General features: G+C 41.2%; 1 protein-coding gene across 1 annotated transcript; it reads right to left on the reverse strand.

The window, feature by feature from the left end:
- Nucleotides 1–3,284: 3,284 nt before the first annotated feature.
- LOC110291937 (all-trans-retinol dehydrogenase [NAD(+)] ADH4) lies at nucleotides 3,285–18,952 on the reverse strand. Its single transcript, XM_029475257.2, has 8 exons — nucleotides 15,222–18,952; nucleotides 14,104–14,242; nucleotides 12,688–12,775; nucleotides 10,720–10,971; nucleotides 8,996–9,263; nucleotides 6,036–6,165; nucleotides 4,959–5,097; nucleotides 3,285–3,449 (listed from the first exon to the last, which is right to left on the reverse strand). Exons 1-8 carry the CDS (start codon nucleotides 15,432–15,434, stop codon nucleotides 3,425–3,427), a joined length of 1,254 nt encoding a protein of 417 aa, XP_029331117.1. The 5' UTR covers nucleotides 15,435–18,952; the 3' UTR covers nucleotides 3,285–3,424.
- Between the last annotated feature and the right edge of the window lie 1,705 nt (nucleotides 18,953–20,657).

Genomic DNA, 20,657 nt, shown 5'->3' on the forward strand with positions numbered 1-20,657 from the left:
CCAACACAATTCTTTACAGACCTTGAAAGAGAAATTCTCAATTAGGGTCACTTATGTAAACGATCTTATGTTCTGCACATAGTGATACTTTGACTTCGTCCTTTCTAATTTGCATCCCCTTGTCTTAGTCAGGGTTTGTATTCCTGCATAAAACATCATGACCAAGAGGTAAGTTGGGGAGGAAAGGGTTTATTCAGCTTACACTTCCACATTGCTGTTCACTGCCAAAGAAAGTCAGGACAGGAACTCAGACAGGAACTTGAAGGCAGGAGCTGATGCAGAGGCGATGGAGGGTGCTTCTTACTGGCTTGCTTCCCTGGCTTGCTCAGCTTCCTTTTTTATAGAAACTCACAATGTGCTGGGCCCTCCCTCTTCGTCACTAATTGAGAAAATGCTTTACAGCTGGATGTCATGGAGGCATTTCCTCAAGGGAGGCTCCTTTCTCTGGGATAAGTCCAACTTGTGTCAAGTTTTAAAAAAAAAAAACCCACCCAGTACATTCTTTGATCTCAATAAATATGGAAAAACAAACAAACAAACAAACAAACAAAAAACCAGGATAGCAAAAAGAGTTGTGTAGAATAAAAGAACTTCTGGAGATATCACCATTCCTGATTTCAAGCAATAATAAAAAAAAAAATCCCATGGTATTGGCATAAGAACAGGTTGACCAATGGAATAGAATAGAACATCCAGAAATAAACCAACACACCTACAGACACTTGAATTTTGACAAAGGAGCGAAAACCATACAATGGAACAGTTTCTTTATCTAGTGTTCAGTTGAGAGACATCTAGGTGGTTTCAAGTTTCTAGCTATTATGAATAGAACAGCAATAAATATTGTTAGACAAGTGTCTCTGTAGTAGGATGAAGGGTCCTCTGGGTATTTGCCTTTGGGTCTTTTCCTGTACTAATGAGTTCAAGGCCATTCCACACTTTCTTTTCTATCAGGTTCAGTGTATCTGATTTTATGTTGACCTTTTCAATCCATTTGGAGTTGAGTTTTGTGCAGGGAACTAAGTATGGATCAATTTGGATTCGTCTACACGCAGCCATCCAGTTGCTCAGCACCACTTGTGGTTTTTCCACTGTATATTTCTGGCTTCTTTATTAAAAAAAAAATCAGATGTCAGTAGGTGTGTGGATCTATGTCTTGTTCTTCACTTTGGTACTGTTGTTCAAGGTTTCTGTTTTTATGCCAATACCAGGCTGATTTTATTACTATAGCTTTGTAGTGCACATTGAAATCGGAAATGGTGAGACCTCTCGCCATTCTTTTATTGTTCAGGATTGTTTTAACTATCTTTGCTTTTTTTTTTAAATTTCCACATGAATCTGAGAATTATCCTTTCAAGGTCTGTGAAGAGTTATGGTGGGAATTGCATTGAATCTGTAGATTGCATTTAATTGAACAGAACTAGACAGAGGGATAGCTGCATGACTTTTCCTGGGAACTATAGAGAGTCTTCTCTTAGCCCCAGATTTTTCATTAAGAGACTGAGAAAATAAGTTAGCTCAAGTGTTAATTTGCTGAACCAATGTGTTGATTGGAGTTAGTTATAGGAGTCTGTTATAGGTAAATGCACTGGGGTTGGCAACACAGACCTTTAATTGTAGCTTCTCTCTCACAAGACAGAGGCTGGTGGGTCTCTATGAATTCCATACCAGCATGGTCTACATTTTGAGACAGATTTCTAATGCAAATCAAATCAAATCAAAATCAAACCAACCATCAATCATCAACCCCCCACCCCCAAAAAAACCCCAAAAACCAAACCAAAACAAAACTGTTTAGTCTGTAGATCCACCACCCTCATAAAGCAGTTGGAAGGGTAGTGTTTGTGTCCCTGTAATAAGACTTTAGATAGTAAGGTCTGCCTTGTCCAATTTACAGAGGATTGAATGGCTGAAGGGCCTGCTCTCTGTAAGGTGCTCAGGGTTCGGAACATGGCCCTGGTTCAGGGGGCTTACAGCAGAAAGTGTTTGAGAATCTCATTATCTAATACATAGGAAGGAACCCTTTATAATGGTAGCTTTGATATCAATAGAAATTGCTATTCATCCTGAGTTCTTTTTCTCAGTGAAAATGGCATCTAGGAAATGGAAAATTAAAAGGAACACCAGAGGGTGCTGTGGTAGCATTTTGAATACTAAGGTGCCAAAGGCATAGTGGCTACATGAAAACCCTTTGTGCTTTTCAGACAAGTGTATTGTAGTACTGTGATTAGGTTACCTTCTAAACTTAAGTGCTTGTACACGATTACTAGAATGGGTGCATATTGTCACTAATGTCAGACCCACGAAACCAGTTTTTAGAAATAAGACATATGCCTTGTTATGTGGGAGAATACATGTTTTGATAGGTAGGTTTAGTAACCCGCGGGTCAGTGGTCTATGTGTATTTTGACCTTTGGACTTTGGCCTTAGAGAATGGAGACCGGGACAGTTCTTTACAGCAAGAGAAAGTTCATTGTCCTGCAAACCATTACCATAACATTTTCGTTTTTTCCCTTTGGGGGGAACCAAGTTCTAGTCTGGCACAATGGCCTGACACTAGAAATGTAGTTTGTGTTGCGTCTAGCCTTTCAAGAAGCAGCATCCATTAATGAATGAGAACATGGAGGAGAAGGAGCTAGCTGTCAGAGCATAGACTTTCATGTATTTTACTCATTGTACATGATTTTAAAAAACAGTATCTCAGTCTGTAGTCAAGCTTGGCCTTGATTAGGGAGAAGACAAATATAAAAAACATTTTTTTTTGAAAAATTCCACTCAAAGCAGGAAATCTGCTTCCAGATAATGTCTTCTATTTATTAACAACAGGGAACCGCATCTATGGAATCTTTATGACATGGTCTCCTATATAAGACCTAGACAATAAAAACATCCATTGAGATTCCAATGTAGACAGGGGAAATCTCACAAGACATACCCCTAGATGAAGACCTACAGGCAGTCAGTGGCTATGAAGAGAGGACGACCAGTCTTCTCCAGGAAGGAGCCACCCAATAGGTTATCCAATCCTGATTGGTTAGCCAATTACTCATGTAGAACGTGAATAATACTAAATGGACTCAGCAGTTTCTATCTGTATATACATCTGTGTACATGTATGTATTTAACAGTGAAAGAAGAGAGGTCATGAATTCGAGAGTTAGGGGACAGGATGTGAGAGGAGCCGGAGAGGGAGACAATGGGATAGAAATCATGTGAATACTCAACATATAAAATTCCCCCCAAACAAAAAACACACCAGCTCCTAGAGAGCAGCAAGCAAAAACAGTGAATGTATAATTTATAGTTCATTTGTGCTGATACGAAGTGTAAATGCATGCTTTCTTTGGCTCATCATGTGAGGCAATAAGTCATCCAGACAGGCTCGGATCCAATCAGATAACATTCCAAGTTGCCCCTGGCATCTTCAGAAGGTCAGGATTGTTCGGATGCTGATAAAAGTAATACAACCGTAAATACTATTTATCTGACCACTTTACCCAAAGTCCGCAGGCTGTTTTCCTTTTCACTTTAGACTTTGGTCTAGTCTTTCTTTAGAGACGCCTTTTAAAAATCAATGTGTACGATTTATATACAGTAATGGGGTTCGTTGTGATATTAAGGCAGGTACACAGTGCTCTTTGATCATCTTCACCCCACCCCCTTCTTGCTCCACTCCTCCCTTTAGTAGAAGCCCATGCACCATGTCTCCTATTTTGTCACCTTTCTCCATCTGTGGCATTAATAATATTTGTGACAGTGTTAATAGACTGGGGGAAGGGGTAGTTTTCATTTTGTGACTTTTTTTCTTTGTTTCCAATCTTATCACGATGACTGCCATTTAGTCTCCTCTGCTTTATTTACTCCTCTTTTTTGCTGTGTCTTTTAAGTTCTTTGCTCCATTTTTTTTCTAAATACCGTGGTGCTCGCTCTTTGCTTCCATTAATAAAAGCTATGATTAACTAAAATCACTAATCCCAGTCTTACATAGTCCCCAGCCTCTAGGAAGCCCTCATTCTGAGGGCTGATATAGATTAATACCTAGGAAGCAATCCTGAGATGCACAGTGCAGCGGAAACTGCTGGATAAGTGGATTGATCTGAGAGGAGCCCCAGGACAAGGCAAGCCAGTGAGAGTTGAAGTGCGTGTGTGTACCTGATTCCTGCCACTCTCTGCTCATATCTCAGCAGTTGCACAGGGCTCTGACCATGAATGCTCTTTGACAAACCATAGAAAACAATTCTAGATGTGGGCACACTGGACCAGGGAACCTACCCTTTATTACACTATAGAAATCTTTCCTTCTAGGGAATAACTGACTTGAGTTAACCATTGTTTGTGAGAGGGAATTCATCTATCAGCGTATGCCACTACTGTATATGGCATAGTATATAACGCTGTGTATTGCGGAAAATCAAGCTTTCCCCCTCCCCCACCCCCCATGGCAATTGTTTAATCCTTTAAGCACTTCTAGCAATTTTGATGTAGTCAAGAGACACCTGGTTGGTTGTTAGAGTAATACGCTGGGCGGTGGTGGCGCATGCCTTTAATCCCAGCACTTGGGAGGCAGAGGCAGGCGGATTTCTGAGTTCGAGGACAGCCTGGTCTACAGAGTGAGTTCCAGGACAGCCAGGGCTACACAGAGAAACCCTGTCTCGAAAAACCAAAAAAAACAAAAACAAAACCCATAAAGGTTGGGGTTTGAAAGATGGCTCACTGGTTAGGAGCATTTGATGCTCTTGCAGAGAACCCAGGTTTAGTCCCCAGCACCTACATCAGATGGCTCACAAATGCCTGTAGTTCTACTTCCAGGGGGTGTGACATCCTATCTTGGCTTCCTCAGGCACCTACCTGCTCATGGTGCACAGAAACACACACAGAGATAGCACATAAAATAAAAAGTCATGAACAAAAATCATAAAGGGTTTCTAGTGTACCGAGTTACCAACTTTGCAGTTTACCTTTTTCCTTGCTTCATCAGGTCAATGGCGTCATTTATGCTCTCGAAAGGTAGGGCATGGGTCACCAGTAAGTCCAGATCGAATTTCTTATTCTTGTAGTCAGAAACCAGGTTTGGGACAGAGTCTACACTTTTCCAACCTGTAATTTGGCCACAGTGTCATATAAAGAAAGGCATGCCATTTGACCTATAGAAGTAGTTTAATTGTTCTCCTTTACAGATTTTTTATGGCATTCAGACATGTGCATAATGCGCTTTGATAATATCTACTGTCCCTGAATATTCTCTCTTGTCACCGTCCCATCCTCCTGCTGGTCCCCTTTAGTTTAATGTCTTTGCTTTGTTTACTTAAATCTAGGTAAGTGTGATTGTTGAAGAGGCGAAATTATTAGGCCAGATTTGGGTTGCTTTAAATACACCAAGCTTTTCTCTCTCCTTAATTTTATGGATTTATTATATTTAAGTGTTTTCCTTTGCCAGGTAATGGTGGTGCATCCCTTTAATCCTAGCATTTGGGAGGCAGAGGCAGGAATATCTCTGGCTCTGAGGCCAGCCTGGTCTACAGAGTGAGTTCCAAGACAGCCAGGGCTATACATAGAAGCAGACTTTCAAAAAAAAAAAAGTTTTTCTTCATAAGGAAAATTCAAGATTATTATCCATACTAGCTAAGAAATTGTCTTAATTAGACCAAAGTTTCTCTTTTGTTACTCTCAGTTGATTGGTTCATTTCAATACCACTTGAAATTTTTTTCCTTTTCTTTTGAGATGGTTCTTGTTATGAAATTAAGGTAGGCCATGAATTCACTATATGAAAACTTGTCTCAAACTTATGATCTATGTGCCTCATCCTCTTGAGAGCTAGGATTATAGGCTTGCATCACTAAGCTCAGCTACTTAAATTGAATTTTAATTTGTAAATTATAGACAAATTTCCATATAAACTTCATTGACTTTTCAAATACTAGACTAGTTTTTGTATACTCAATATTTATACAAATTATTTTTGTTTCAAAATTTAATAATTTTATAATTTCATATTATAGTAAAGAAACTAAAAACTATAAAGAAAGAAACTGACCACCAAAGAATGTTCCATTTATAGAACGGCCCAATATAACGTCCACGGTGGGTATAGTCATTTCGTCAACCTTTGCTCCAACCACAGTGCACGACCCCCAGCCTATTACAGTGCAGTCCACAGCTGCTTTCTGCAATGTCAAACAAAAGATTACCTGGGCAAGCAGAGAAATAGACATGACCTCTAGTGTGACTATATACAGTGCTCCAAGGACCGTTTGAACCATGTTGCCTGTTACATCATAGGCTCAAGTTCAGGACATCATCACATCATTTAATGACGTGTGAGGCTCTAGTGTTCTGTGACGTATAAAACGTACAAAATCATTCTTAGTACATCAAAAAGGTATTGAAAGGAAATGGGACACATTTTACCCTGTACAATCATCATTTGGCTGAAACTTCAATGTATAGCATGGATACTGAGAAACACAACCCTAGAATTAAGAAGAATCTGTAATAGTTTGGCAATCTACCATAAACATTTACTAAAGTATGAGAAATTCCAAAATTCCAGGTACTTGTGATGAGATTATTGAAAAGTATGAAGAGAGAGCTGGTAAGAGATTCTGTAGTACCTGCTAAAGGAGGCACACACTGACTCCTTAGATCCCAGAGGAGGAGAAAGATGGAGAGATGCTCCTTAAAACTGGGCAAAGACACAGAAAATAACACTTTGTTTCCCTACACTTTTTAGCCAACAGTTAAGATGTATCCTGCCTGCTATGCCTGCACTTGCTGAGATTTTGAGGCCATGGATTTGAGCTTTAATTGCTGAGTCACAATGTGGAAGAATAGCCCAAGAGAACTGGCTAGACATAAGGGAATCATTGACTGAGACAGAGAACTACTGTGTTAGCCTACTGTAAGTCTGGGGATGATGGAAAAATGCTAAGAACTGAAAAATGTAAGCTTCAGTGTGGAAGGCCATTCCGTGTAGAAACTATAAGGCAAACATAAACATTGCGACTGCTACAGAGGCCAGGAGTAGACCTGGTTTGATGCATACTGTTGAGCATGGAGGAAGACTTAGCTGTTCTCTTCCTGGAAGGTAACACATTCTAGAAAACTAGAATGTGCTTTGAAGTTTTTATTTTTTTTATTTTTATTTATTTATGTATTTATTTACTTATTTTTCGAGACAGGGTTTCTCTGTGTAACCCTGGCTGTCCTGGAACTCACTCTGTAGACCAGGCTGGCCTCGAACTCAGAAATCCGCCTGCCTCTGCCTCCCAAGTGCTGGGATTAAAGGAGTGTGCCACCACGCCTGGCCCTCATAATTTAAAGTAACCATAAGTCAGCTAGTAATAGAACATGTTAAAATTTAACAAGTTAAAATTAACATGCTCTATTAACTGACTTATATCACTGTTTTCTATTTGAAAAAAAAAAAAAAGAACAACAACAACAACAACAAAAAGCAACAGCGAAATTCTCCCAAAACTGTGGCACAGAGCTCGGGCTAAGGCACATGTCCTGGAGTATGGCTCAGGCATTGGTACTCTACAAAAAAACAAAGTAATAGCAAACACAGAACTTCCAACAGAAACTTCCAAGAAGTCTGTGCTGGACAGTTATATGTTATTGTGACACAAGCTAAAATCAGCTGAGAGCCGGGAATTTCAATTAAGAAAATGCCCTCATAAGATCAGCTGTAGGCAAGACTTGTAGGGCATTTTTTTGTAGTTGATTGATGGGGGGAGGGCCCAGCCCATCGTGGGTGGTGCCATCCTTGGGCTGGTAGTCTTTAGTTTTCTATAAGAAAGCAGGCTGAGCATCCCATGGGGAGCAATCCAGTAAGCAGCACCTCTCTCTCCATGGCCTCTGCATCCTAGAACTCCTGTCTCCAGGTTCTTATCTTGTGTGAGTTCCTGGCCTGGCTTCCTTCAATGATGGATTACAGTGTGGAAGTGTAAGCCAAATAAATTCCTTCCCATGGTGTTTGGTCATAGTGTTTCATCACAACATAGAAACTAATTAAGACAAAATCTAATGCCAGTCATCATAAACAAACACACAAACACCGCAGCAGCAGGTAGCTGCGTTTCACTGTGAAATGAGCTGTGGGAAGTGAAGAACGGGTGTGGAACACTGCAGGGTGCAGGGTGGGAAGCTCAGAACACAGGGCACAGCATGGGGTTATTAGCCCTGAATGCTGCTGCCCTGTCCCCTCTCCCTCCCCTGTCCCCCAGTATCCCAAGTGTTCCCAACTCTAGCTCGCATGTAATTGGCGGTCCCACATTCCAGTAACCAAGTAAATCAAAACTCTTAAAGCTTAATTAAACAATCAGATTTATGCATCAATAACATCACAATTTACAAGATGCCAATATAATAATTTCAGAGCCAGTTGATAATGATAAACGCTTTATCCCAATATTTCTAACCTTGTGAAATCATAACTACTTGTGGCTGGTAAATGCCATGCAGGCACATGTCCGAAGCCATCTTGGTTCTTCTCTACCCTCTGGGATGCTTCCTCTCTCTGCAATTCTTAGCTCTGCCCCCTTTCCCCTGTCCAATCACAGACCTCTTCTGCACGAATGTAACTGGACAGGTAAAATCCTGCAAACGTGCCTCCCTAATGGACCACACATTATCCCACCAACAGCCCATTCAGGTGATGCAGATGAGATTTTCAGCTTCCAAAATGTAAGCAAAATAAGTCTCTTCTAATAAGCCCCGTCCCCCCCCCCCCCAACACAGGTAGTTCATGACACTAACATAAAACCAACCAATAGAAACTACATCAGTGAGCTTTGATGGAAAGTTAGCATGGCTGAAGGAGTGGGTGGTGACCTACAACTGACAGTTCTTTTCTGTTCTGCCTTTGAAAAGGTTAACATTAAGAAGGACATCTCCTGCTGTAAGCACGACCCACTTTCCCTTATTATTTGGTGATTAAAGAATGTATTAGAAGTAAGAAGCAAGGACTGGGGATGGGGAGAGAAGTCCACATACCAAGGTCTGAGCTGTTCCTGCACAGTCAAGGGAGAAATCCAGACCTCCATCTGTCAGCGTCAGCTCAGTGATGACATCCTGGACAGGTTTGTCTAGCTCTCTGGGATTCAGGCAGTCAGTGGCTCCCAGGGCCTTGGCTTTTGGAAACTTCTCACCGTTGATGTCAATAGCTATGATTCTGGAAGCACCTGCTATTTTACACCCAATTATGGCAGAAAGACCTACACACCCTAGGCCAAAGACAGCACAAGTGGAACCGGGGGGTGACCTGCAGGCAGGAAAAGTACAGAGTGACTTAAAGTTGCTGATCTCAGCTTTTTCTTTCATGAGGGAGGGCGAGATGAGGACCCAGACATGGAATTAAATTTAAAAAAGGATGCCTGTTATAAAACTCTGATGTATCCAGTGGTGACAACCTGCTAGTGTGAAGACAGGTGCTTTCCTACCAAAATTTGTAGAATGACTCAAGGGCTATTCATATCTCAGTTCAGAAGGAGCAAGCCCAAGTGGAAAAAATTCTCTTATTTCACCTTCCCCTTCAATGATGTCAGAAAACAATTTAAAAGTCCACACAATCTCAAAGGAGTTCCCCCCCCCCATTGAAATTGGGTCAGAGGCATCTCTATTTCTCTTTCCGTCTCCCCTCCCCCTCTCCTCCCCCTACCCTCTCTCTCCCCCTTCCCCTCTCCCTCTTCCCCTCCCCCCCTCTCTTTTGGACAGGGTTTCTCTGTATAGTCCCACTGTTCTGGAAGTTGATCAGTAGACCAGCCTGATAGATAGATAGATAGATAGATAGATAGATAGATAGATAGATAGATAGAGATTGATAGACTAACATATGTCTAATGTGTTGAGTAAAGTCTGCAGAGAGAGATGGGGCTTCTTCCCTGCAACGCTTCAGGGATGCCTAGGAGATCTTTCATTTTCTTTTTACCATCTTGTCTATTTGACTGTAACCTAGTTAACCTTGAAAGAGTGTTCAAGGGCTGAAGAGATGGCTCAGTGGTTAAGAGCACTGACTGCTCTTCCAGAGGTCTTGAGTTCAATTCCCAGCAACCACATGGTGGCTCAAAACTGTCTGTAATGGGATTCGATATCCTCTTCTGGTGTGTCTGAACACAGCTACAGTGTACTCATATAAATAACATAAACAAACTTAAAAAAAAGTGTTTAAATTCTAATAGGAACCCAGGAACACATCTTGTAAGAATATACTCTCTTAAAATCACAAAAGGATGGGAAATTGGTAAATTATTATTGATTGAGGGAGAATAATCTATAGAATCAGGGAGAAAGCAAGGTGACGAAATGGAAATAGGTGGGGATTCTCTATTTGCTGTTGTCCCAGGTGAGCATTCCTATTCAGGGGTCATATTTAAATGGGCTTTATATAAATCAGGGGACATCTGTATGTAGCTTATTAAGTCAGTGTTTTATATATGCAATATAACAATATGCTCATACCTATTACTATTATTATTCAGAGACATCTAATAGTGCACATAAAATCACAGAGGTTAAGTTAGAGATGTAGTTCAATGGTACAGCACTTTCCTAGCAGGTACAGGACCTGGGGTTCAATCCCCAGTACATATAAAAAGATAATCACAGAGGTGGTAAATGATCTAGTTAATCATGGTGGCAAGAAGCAACGCAGCCAGAGTGTGAAGACGGTCCTGACTCCTTTATACAGCGTTGTCTCCCAGCAACCTCTGTCTGCAGACAGCCTAGCACTTAAGTGTACCTTGGCAGTATTGATGGCAGCCCCGTAGCCTGATGAGAACCCACATCCAATCAGGCACACTCTCTCCAAGTTTGCCTCATCATCGACTCTGGCAAGATTGGCCTCTGAAACCACAGTGTACTGAGAGAACGAACTGACTCCCATGAAGTGGTAAATTGATCTTCCTTTGCAGGTAAACCTACTGGTTCTGTCTTCCATGAGCTCCTGATCAATAGTGGGGTATTTAAAGTTTCTAGGGAAAAAAAGCACACAATGAAGAAGATATATCGGTTGTCATATAAAACATTTTTTTGTCATGAACGTTTTATGGAATCGACAGGAAAGGTTGGGAAAATAATTTGATCTTTTTCCCCACCCATACATAGTATTTCTGAGTTATGCTAGTGTCAATACCAGCACACCTGTTGAGCGCTTTCTGTATGTCAGGAGCTCTCTTAAGGGTTATGTTATGAATTCATTTTTTTCCGATAGAAAGCTCAAATAAAACTAAAAATGACCCTCCAGATGCTTATCTTCCAGTGTCATTAACTGTCAAGTTCTGGCCAGTCAAGTTTCCCCTGCCACCCTCTTCTCCTATATTGTATTATTTCTCTGTACTGAAATACCTTGGTACCTGTTTCTCAAGGCTTCCTTTAAGTTGGCATTGTGCATTTATTAAGACTGGAGCCATCAGTCCTGTAGTTTCCCTCCTCATGAGTGTGGCTGGGGATCTCTACTGAGATCCGGGTTAATGCGCCTCTGTTCCAACATTGCCTCTTAAATCCGAAAGTTTTAATGAAATGTCTGATTCAGGTCTTACATTTTTCTGAGACTACTTCAAAGTTGCTGTAATATACCTAGAGGGGTCACTGTATCTGATTCTTTCTCTCTCTCTTTCTTTCTTTCTTTCTTTCTTTCTTTCTTTCTTTCTTTCTTTCTTTCTTTCTTTCTTTCTTTCTTTCTTTCAATGCTATTAGAATTCATGGCCACTGTCTAAACCCATCATTTCATTAAAGGTTTGCAAAAGAATAAAAAGAATATAGTTTTAATTCAACCCTGAAAACTGACATTAGTATCTTCTTGTAGATGGAGAAACAGAGGCATAGATATGAGTAGTATGGTTTTAACTTATTTTTATAAAAGATTTGCTTGTTATGTATGTGTGTGAGTTTATATGTATCACATGTGTAGATGCTCAGAGAGGCCAGAAGAAGGTGTTGGATCTCTTGGAACTGGAGTTACAGGTGGTTCTGCACCCCTACAGAGGTGCCTGGAACTGAATTCAAGTCCTCTGCGAGAGTAGTGACCACTTTTAACTGCTGAGCCCTCCTGTCCAGGTTTTAACTTCTTAAATAACCAGCTTCAATCAACATTCAGGATAAACACATCTTTCTATGGTTTCAATAAAATCAGTCTGAGGTGATTAAGATCCATCTTGTTGAGCCCCAGTGTCTGTGTTAAAAGCCTGTTTTGGGGACCTGAAGTTGTATGGCCCTGGAGTAAATTATTATGTCTTTCTATATTCTTTCTCACTCCCCTAGAAGTAGATGTGATTTTAACTTGGAATTTATCCCTCCAGTGCTGTGTTTCTACTTTTGTTACATACACATGTAACCATAAACTCTGGTACTGTCTTCCTGTGCCATACCATATAGTATGTACTTTAGCATCTTGCTTCTTTCCTTTAGTGTAAAATTAGGCTACTGTATATATTTTAAGTCTAGCTCTTTTCATTGTATGGTAGTCCATTGTGTTCCTGTATAGCAGTGGATTAGCCCACTGAAGGACACTCCTGTGGGTTTTGATTGCTCTCATAAACCACATGTATTTGGAACAGTGTCTTATAGGCACATGGAAGCAGCATTAGCAAGCGGAAGCTTTGCACCCTTTCACCTCCATTTATGTTTGGCCAGTGTGTTCACGACATGCGTGTCTACTGATACTCGCATTAACAGCGAAGGGGGCTTACCGGAGTTTCCCACAGAGGTTTGTGAGGGGGCTCAGACAGAGCTTGCACCTTTTGCACTGTGGTGCAAAGAATGGGATTACTTTGTCACCTACAAAGAAAGGCCACACGTTAGGTAGCACCTAAGATGTAGTTATAGTTTCTAGAAGCTCAGTTGGGTTATGAGTCAGTGGTGGAGAACTTGCAAGGTCTCCGGCTTGATTCCCAGCCCTCAAAAACTTTCTCTTACATAAACCAATGGAAAACATTTTTTTTATAGTATACATTTTATATTCAATAAGAATAGATAAGTAGCAAAAATATTTTGCTTCAGTAAGCTAGAAGATTGTGGATTTTTTTTTTTCTATTTTAATCTGCTAGGCAGCCAGGCCTCCTGAACTGGTATTCACAGGTACAGAGGTCTGGCTGGGAATCTGCTCACTGATATCAACTCTGCATAAGACTGTTGTTTACTGTCTCTTCAAACACTCTGTATGGAACTGAGAACACCACTGTAGGACTAAGGAGGTGGGATGCGCTAGGCTAGGACACTCACTGCTCATGCTGTACCTCCAATTCCCACTTAACAATGGCTTTAGTTCTTTGATGACCAAAGTGATGATAATTCACACGTGATTAGCAGTTCACTTATAATGTGTGGCAGCACCATTAGCTAATGTTATTATCTGACTTCTCATACCTGCCATTTTAGAAAAGAAAAAAATCCAAGTCCAATCACAAAAACGATTGTAAGTGGCCCCAGTCATACAGCCAGTAAATGGCAGCGTCAGGACTAAAGGCTTACACTGACCATACTTTCAAGGCTGCAAGGTTTTGAGGGAGCAACCTGGTTTTGTGCTTATACTTGGAATGAAAAATACTAATATACCTCCAAGTTTGGATGCAGGGCTGAGTGGCTCATCAGATCGTACACAAACTGCCCACCAGTGTGCCCTGCATGTGTTATAAACTATAATGAGCCTTTGGCTTGCTCCAGGGTATTAGGTTTTCTCTTATGAACTTCCGAAATGACACTTAAGCTAACACTGACATGTGTGCTGCTTTCCCCTTAAGCCTCCTGCAAGCCCTCACTCATTACACAACCGTAAAATAAATTTCCATTTCACGTGGAGGAAGTATTTGTGAACCACAGAAGTGTCAGTGTGTATTAACCACAGAGCTTTGCTTGAGAGGGCAGTTTCTCCATTTATGTCAATAAAGTGGCCATATTTTTAGGGTTTTATTAGGCTATTCTGTTTTCAAATATTCTACTTCCTTGTTACACCATGACAGATTGTGTCAATGCCCCTTTGGGAAGGTTGAATGATGTAATCTAAGCAGAAAAGCCCAGTCATAGCACAAAAGACAAAGGCAGTTGTCAGGAGCTATCACGGAAAAAGCTAGGACTGTCGATGTCATTGAAATTGGAAGGTGAAATACCTGGTTTGAAGTTGGTCACTCCCGGCCCAACACTTTCTACAATTCCTGCACACTCATGACCAAGGACTACCGGGAAGAGAGCTTTCTTCTCAGGATTGGTGGCATTGATGTCAGTAGGGCACACACACGTGGCGATTACCTACAAAGCAAGACAGACCTGAGTTGTGGTTCTGCAGGGTGTTCGTAGGTGCGATGTTATCTTGAATCATTACAGCAATCCTACAAGTCAGTAAAAGAATTACATTTTGAGGGAAAGAGAGGGCATATAAAATGGGCATACAAAAATGCATTCTTTTCTTCCTGGAATCCAGTTTAATTTTCCAATTTTCATTGTTTCTGGAAAAAAGAAGTCATAGGGTTGGTGATGTCTTTTCTAGGAGACAAAAAACAAAACAAAACAAAAAAAACAAAGGTAAAAGAGACAAGAAACTAGACACCAGGCAGTGGTGAGGACATACATAGGTCTACATGGCTTGTTCTGCTGTGTGGCGGCTGCATGAACTGTGCTAGAGGAAATAGACCTTCTGTAGTTAAAAGAAATGAAATCACTCTTCAACTTGTCCCAGTGTGATTCTTCAGATTTGTTCATGAGGCTTCATCCCGCATCCTCACACACAAGCCTGTGATGGGTTGGTCCAAAGGAAAGATGAATAACTGTGGATCCTAACTGTTAATGGTCCTGCTCTACTCTTCTCTACTGACCCACCCCTAATCCCTCCTCTTGGCACCCATGGCCCTATGTGGCCTGCCTGCCTGGGGAGTTTCTCCAAGTTCTCAACTTTCTTTCCTTAGGGCTCTCCCTCTCCCCCCTCCCCTGCCCCTCTCCCCTCCCCCCTCTCCCCTCCCCCTTTTCTGTAACATTTCCCCATAATTAGCATTTGGAAAATAAAAAGAAAACTTAACTAATTCTAATGCAAAACAAAGTACTTTGCTAATTCTTAGGGCTGGTATCAAGAGTAAAACAGTTGAATTAGATTCAAACCCAACGCAAAAAAAAAAAAAAAAAAAAAGAGTGATAATGCCTCTTTTAAAATTTGGATCTAAAAATATAGCCGCCCATAGGAGAAAGTTAACATTCAGGGCCATGTCTGTACTGCCCAGCTCAAGTCCCCACTCACCTGAATCCGAACCTCACAAGCTTTAGGAGGGGACACTTCAATTTCTTCAATGCAAAGGGGACTGCCAGTTTTCCAGGCAATGGCTGCCTTGCATTTAATAACCTGAAAGAGCGATGATGGAGAGGGAGTAAAGTGGAGACTGAAGGTGAGGGAAGGGAGGGAGAGAGAGGAAGAGAGAATCCGTTTTCTTTTTCCAAAAAAGGACAATGCCATAATTCTTAAAAAAAGAGAGGTTTTTAACTAGTTGCATCTATACTTACATTATTTTCAGGAGAAGAGATCTTCACAAAACTCAATGTCTGTGTTATAACAATTGTATTTTTTATATTTTGAGAAACACATATATGAAAAACTGCCCCAATTCTATCCCTACATATTTATCTACATAACAAAGGAGAGATAGTTATAAGGCCTATGGTTTTGGTAGGGGGCCAAGGGTGTTTGTAACCAGCTCGGAATTACCTGAGCTGAGGTTGCTAGGTGTGCTTTGGACTTGGTACTTACGTGGTCTTTGGGCCAGCAGGTATTTCCATCACTCTAGAGTTGCTAGAGAAGAAAGTCCCGCCCTAAATCCACTCACATGATCCACTGAGGTCTCCAGATGGTAAAACATCTGGGAAGTGAGGCTTACACAATCAGTTTATTACTAGATTGTAAGTTAAATAAAAATTGTTCTCTTTGTAAGAATTGAGTAAAAGTGCATTAAAAATTAAACATCTAAGATTTTATAATTAATTCCTATGTTATGTTTTCAGTCCAAAAACATAAGTAAAATTGAAAGTTGAAAGGACGTCTACAGTCCCTTGTCCTGATCTCTACCTAACTACTGTGGGAAGTTTCTTTGACCATTTGAGAACTTGCTTCTCAATTGTTCTTAGGCAGTTTTTAATTATGGCTTTAATGGGTGCTTTTATATGACAAATGCTGTGTATATTCGTTACTAGGATGCCCTGGACACTGTCAAATCAGAGTTGTTTTTCCTTAGAGCAGATTCTAGCTTAGGGACCGCTCCTACCCCTTCAGTTGACTTCAGTTTCCGTGTAACCCGGAAGAAACCAGCAACCGAATGCTGATAGAGATTATTTACTTACTTTTCCCTGGGTGCCCATTTTCCTTGGGAAGCTTGCTTTGGAAGTTCTTGAGCGCGTCCGATTAGACCAGCAAGAACGAAGCTGCAACAGGATCCTTTTGCACACGTTTATTTTGTAGAGGCGAAAAGACCCTGAGCCCAGCCCTGGTGCTGCTTTATATAGGCCTAGGAGAGGCGTGTCTCACACCCGGATTGTGTTTTGCTTGGTTGATGCTTACTACCTCATTTGCATTCCTATATCTGATTGGTTACTTTCTCTCTCATCTGATTGGTTAACTTCTCTCTCTTCTGATTGGTCAATTTCTCTATCATCTGATTGGTCAATTTCTCTCTCTTCTGATTGGTCAATTTTGGTCAATTCTCAAAACCTCATCTTGGCAAAAAAACTTTCCTGCCTATGTATGCGTGGTGGCCAGCAGAAGCCTGTGCCACTCTGCAACAGCACATGTGGCTTCCCACAGGAAGTGTCTTTCTGACTCTGGCCTTTCACCTCGACCCAGCATGCTCTGTGTCCTGTGCTGGAGACTGGATAAATAGCATTGGTGCTGGCTGCTTCTCCAATCACAGCCCTGCCTGTCTTGTGCTGTGACATTTTGTACTGTCATAGTTCACCTACAAACCCATCACTCTCAGCTGCCACCAGATTTTTTTTTCTGTTTTAGCAATTTTATTTTATTTTTTTTAATTTTTAATATTTTTTATTACGTATCTTCCTCAATTACATTTCCAATGCTATCCCCAGATTTTTTTAATTCGTTCTTTTTTTTAAACTTTTATTACAATATATCAACTAGACAAAGTGCATTAATTGTGTAAGGCTGAGTTACAAATAATTTCTAAGCAAAGGTCATCTCAGTCGTTCTGGAACGTCCCTCCTACCCATTCTCCTGTTTTACACTCTGATAATAATTTCCTTGCACATTTGTGGTTTTGCTACCTATTTGTGCTTTCCTATCAAATAGTTTAATTTTGTTTATTAGTAGGTTTGTGTGAATAGACTCAAAGTGTATACCCTTCCATGTATTCCCGCCTAGTTCTGTTTGTTGATCGTTCACAGTGCTTTTAGTACGTATGTGTGTATGTATGTATTTAATGTATATGGGTATTCTGACTGCATGTGTGTCTGTGTACCACATGTGTTCTTGGTGTCCATGGAAACCAGAAGAGGTTGCCAGCGCCCCTAGGACTGGAGTTACAGATAGCTGGGAATAATCATGTAGGTTCTAGTAATCGGGCCAAGGTCCTCTAGAAGAGTATGCCAGTACTCTTAATTGCTGAGCCATCTTTCCAGTCATTCACAATGGTTTAGTTGTGGTTTATTTTCTTACTGTTGAACACTCTATTGTATGACCCATAATTCATGCATTCCTATCTGTTTTTTCTTTCTAATCATGGTGAGTCAGCGGCTACGTAAAAATCATGTATCCATCAACCTTGACAGTGTGCAGAGAAGTTCGCTGTCTCCCAAGTTCCTTGGCTGTATCCTGCTTTAAAGTTCTGCCCCACCGCTGGCTGTTTCTCTCTGTGGTCTGGCTGTCCTCTTATGACTCTATCCTGGTGGACAGCTCCTGTGGCTACTATGGAAGTTCCTGGATGTGCAACTGTGGTGGTCACAGCAACTCATGTTTACAGAAACTTCTGCTTACAGTCACCAGACTTGAAGTTGATACTGTGGCGGTTTGTAAGGTAATGCCATTCTTTACGACCTTTGTTTCTCTGATGATCACTGAGAATAAGCACTTTGGGGTCTGGAGTCAGGTCACACAGCTTATAAATGAATTAATGAGACATTGTTAAGATCATCATTATGTGACTTTCTTTTCTCATAGTACTCCTAATTTTTTTGCTTTACATCTTTAAACTTGTTTATTTTATTTAGTGTCTGTGTATGTGTGTGAGAATGTGTATTTGTGTGTGTGCATGTATGTGTGCATGTGCGTGTGTGTATGTGCGTGCGTGTGTCAGGAGAAGCTGAAGGGCTCAGTTCTTTTCCTCAATGATGTAGGCTCTGGGACTTGACTTTAAGTGGTCAGGTCTGGTGGCCATGGCCTTTATCTGCTGATCCACTACACTGACCCTGGTTTACATATTTTACATTTTGATCATGTGAAAGTTCCGTATTCTGTGTATTAAAAGTTTAACTTATTTTTGCCGTCTTTTCAATATGTTCTCTTTAGCCATGCCAGTTTCTCACCTTCTCACAGTATTATTCACTAGCTCTTCTTGACTTTAGTAGTTTAATATTGAATAAAGCTATTTTACTCAACTTTACATGCTCTCCCTTTCTCATGCTTTCTGTTTGTTAGTTTTTGAGAAGGTGTCTCTCTATGTAACCCTGAATGTCCTAGATTTCATCATGTAGACCAGGCTGGCTTTGAACTTACAGAGATCTACCTGCCTCTGCCTCTTGAGTGCTGGTTTGATTTTTATTCAATGCCTGGCCTCTTTAACTCTCTTACTACCCACCCTTAATAATTCATTTGGTTCCATCTTTATTTTTCTATTTATACATTTAAAAGAGTTGTTAGTATCTCCTTGTAACAATCAAACAAGACAAACCTTCCGAACACCTGTTCTTTTATAACACTTCTGTGTAGCAGTGAGCTTTTCTAGCCTTTACCATCTCCATGTCCTTTATACAACAGGTCAGCCTCCCTCCCTCCCCTCCTCCCTCCCTCCCTCCTTCCTTACTTGTGCCATCCCTTTACCCTCTTCCCATTTCTCTTTTCTCCCCCCCTCCACTCCCTTCCTTCTTCCTTTCCTATCTTTCTTGGTGCTTTGGGCTGGACTTGCCAATTGCTTGCCAAGAGTATCCCTGTTTCTCCCTCCTCAGGGTTCTATAGCTCCCTTGGCCGTCCTCTCTACATTTCTGACACACTCTGCACCCCCTTTCATTTCCTTCTTCACACTGTTGCTAATCTGCAGATAGGCTTCTCATTATTTTTTGTTTGCACTGCTGTAGTAATCTTGATACCGAGTCTTCTGTTAGCACAGCTCTGTCTACAGTCCCTGTTTCAAAAAAACTAGGTTAATATTCCAAATAGTTTCTTTTAAAAAACATTTTCACTTTTTTTTCTTGGTAGTATTTTAAAAGTCAGGAACTTTTTCTGCTGTCTAAATCCTACCAAAGCAGTGGCAAAACTCACTCCAGTTCTCAAGAACATTTATCTCCACACTAAATTATATTGACTATTACCCTTCAGGTTTCCTGGTTTGTGTTTTGCTCCCCCCATTTTGTCTGTGCCCTCCCCTGACATCTTGCTTCTGTGCTGACCTGACCGGAGCTGTCCCACAGTTGTCTTGCCTACTGAACTCTGAGACACCCTTCAGACACACAGGCTGCTTCCTTACTCCTTCTTCCCCTGCTCCTCAGGGGCACGGCACCCACATGAGCCCAACTGATGTCATGTTCACACTCTGTTATTTGTCCCTGTTTATACAATCCCATCCACTACAAGAAGAAACTTCTCTGGTGATCTGTGGGTATAACAACACATCATTAGGACTGAAATGGCATTTTATTTACGTGTTATATCTTTCCTAGAGAATTTCAGAGTCCCGAAAGACATCAGATACTCTGTAAATTGCTTGCCAAGTTGTGTGTGTGCTGTGGGATCACAATAATCGCCATCAGATATCAGCATTATTGCATCTTCTCGTGTGCTTGTGGTCATGTTGCCTTTCCATCATGATCTTTGCTTTTAGTGTAGATCAGTAGCCCTGGCTGTCCTGGAACTCACTATGTAGACCAGACTGTCCTTGAGCTCACAGAGATCCGCCTGCCTTTTCCTCCTGAGTGATGGGATTAAAGGCATGCATTAAGGATTTCCAGCAGCTTCTTTGAAAGTAAGTGTGAACTGAAGTTCCCAGAACAAAGTCATAGGTAGGTTGAAGGTCTACAAATAATGAGGACCAGGATTTAATCCCTAGAGCCCATGTTCTATGCCCATGCTGGGCATGGTGGCATGTGCTTGTGACTCAAGCACTGGAGAGTGAGAGACAGAAAGCTCCCTGGGGTTCACTGGCCGGCTAGCCTAGTCTACTTGGAGAGTCTAGGCCGTGGGAGACACTCTTTCAAAGTCAAGAAGGTGAAGAGTGTTCTAGAAGATTTCACTTGAGGTTGACCTGTGTCCTCCAGCTTCACACACATGTTCACCTGCACTGCCTCCCCTACCGGGCACATGGACCACACATGCATCAAAATAATGACACCATCATCCTTAACAACGTGGGATGAATGTTTGACATCTGGCTTGGGAGTGGGCATAGCAGCAGTACCAGGTCTCAGAGAAGAGCACAGGGAAACTGCAGATCAAGCCTGAGTGAGCTGTGATGGGAGAAAAGGC

This window comes from Mus caroli, unplaced genomic scaffold (assembly GCF_978045245.1).
Source record: "Mus caroli unplaced genomic scaffold, Mus_caroli_1 scaffold_3, whole genome shotgun sequence".
NCBI classification, from domain to species: domain Eukaryota; kingdom Metazoa; phylum Chordata; class Mammalia; order Rodentia; family Muridae; genus Mus; species Mus caroli.

What these genes read in the sequence shown, in the direction of transcription:
- LOC110291937 (XM_029475257.2), bottom strand. Translation starts at nt 15,434, where the DNA reads ATGGCATTGTCCTTTTTTGGAAAAAGAAAACGGATTCTCTCTTCCTCT. An exon ending in CTTGTGAGGTTCGGATTCAG is followed by an intron (nt 14,243 to 15,221) that starts GTGAGTGGGGAC and finishes CTTGCTTTGTAG; the next exon opens with GTAATCGCCACGTGTGTGTG. An exon ending in GTACACTTAAGTGCTAGGCT is followed by an intron (nt 9,264 to 10,719) that starts GTCTGCAGACAG and finishes TCCTGCCTGCAG; the next exon opens with GTCACCCCCCGGTTCCACTT.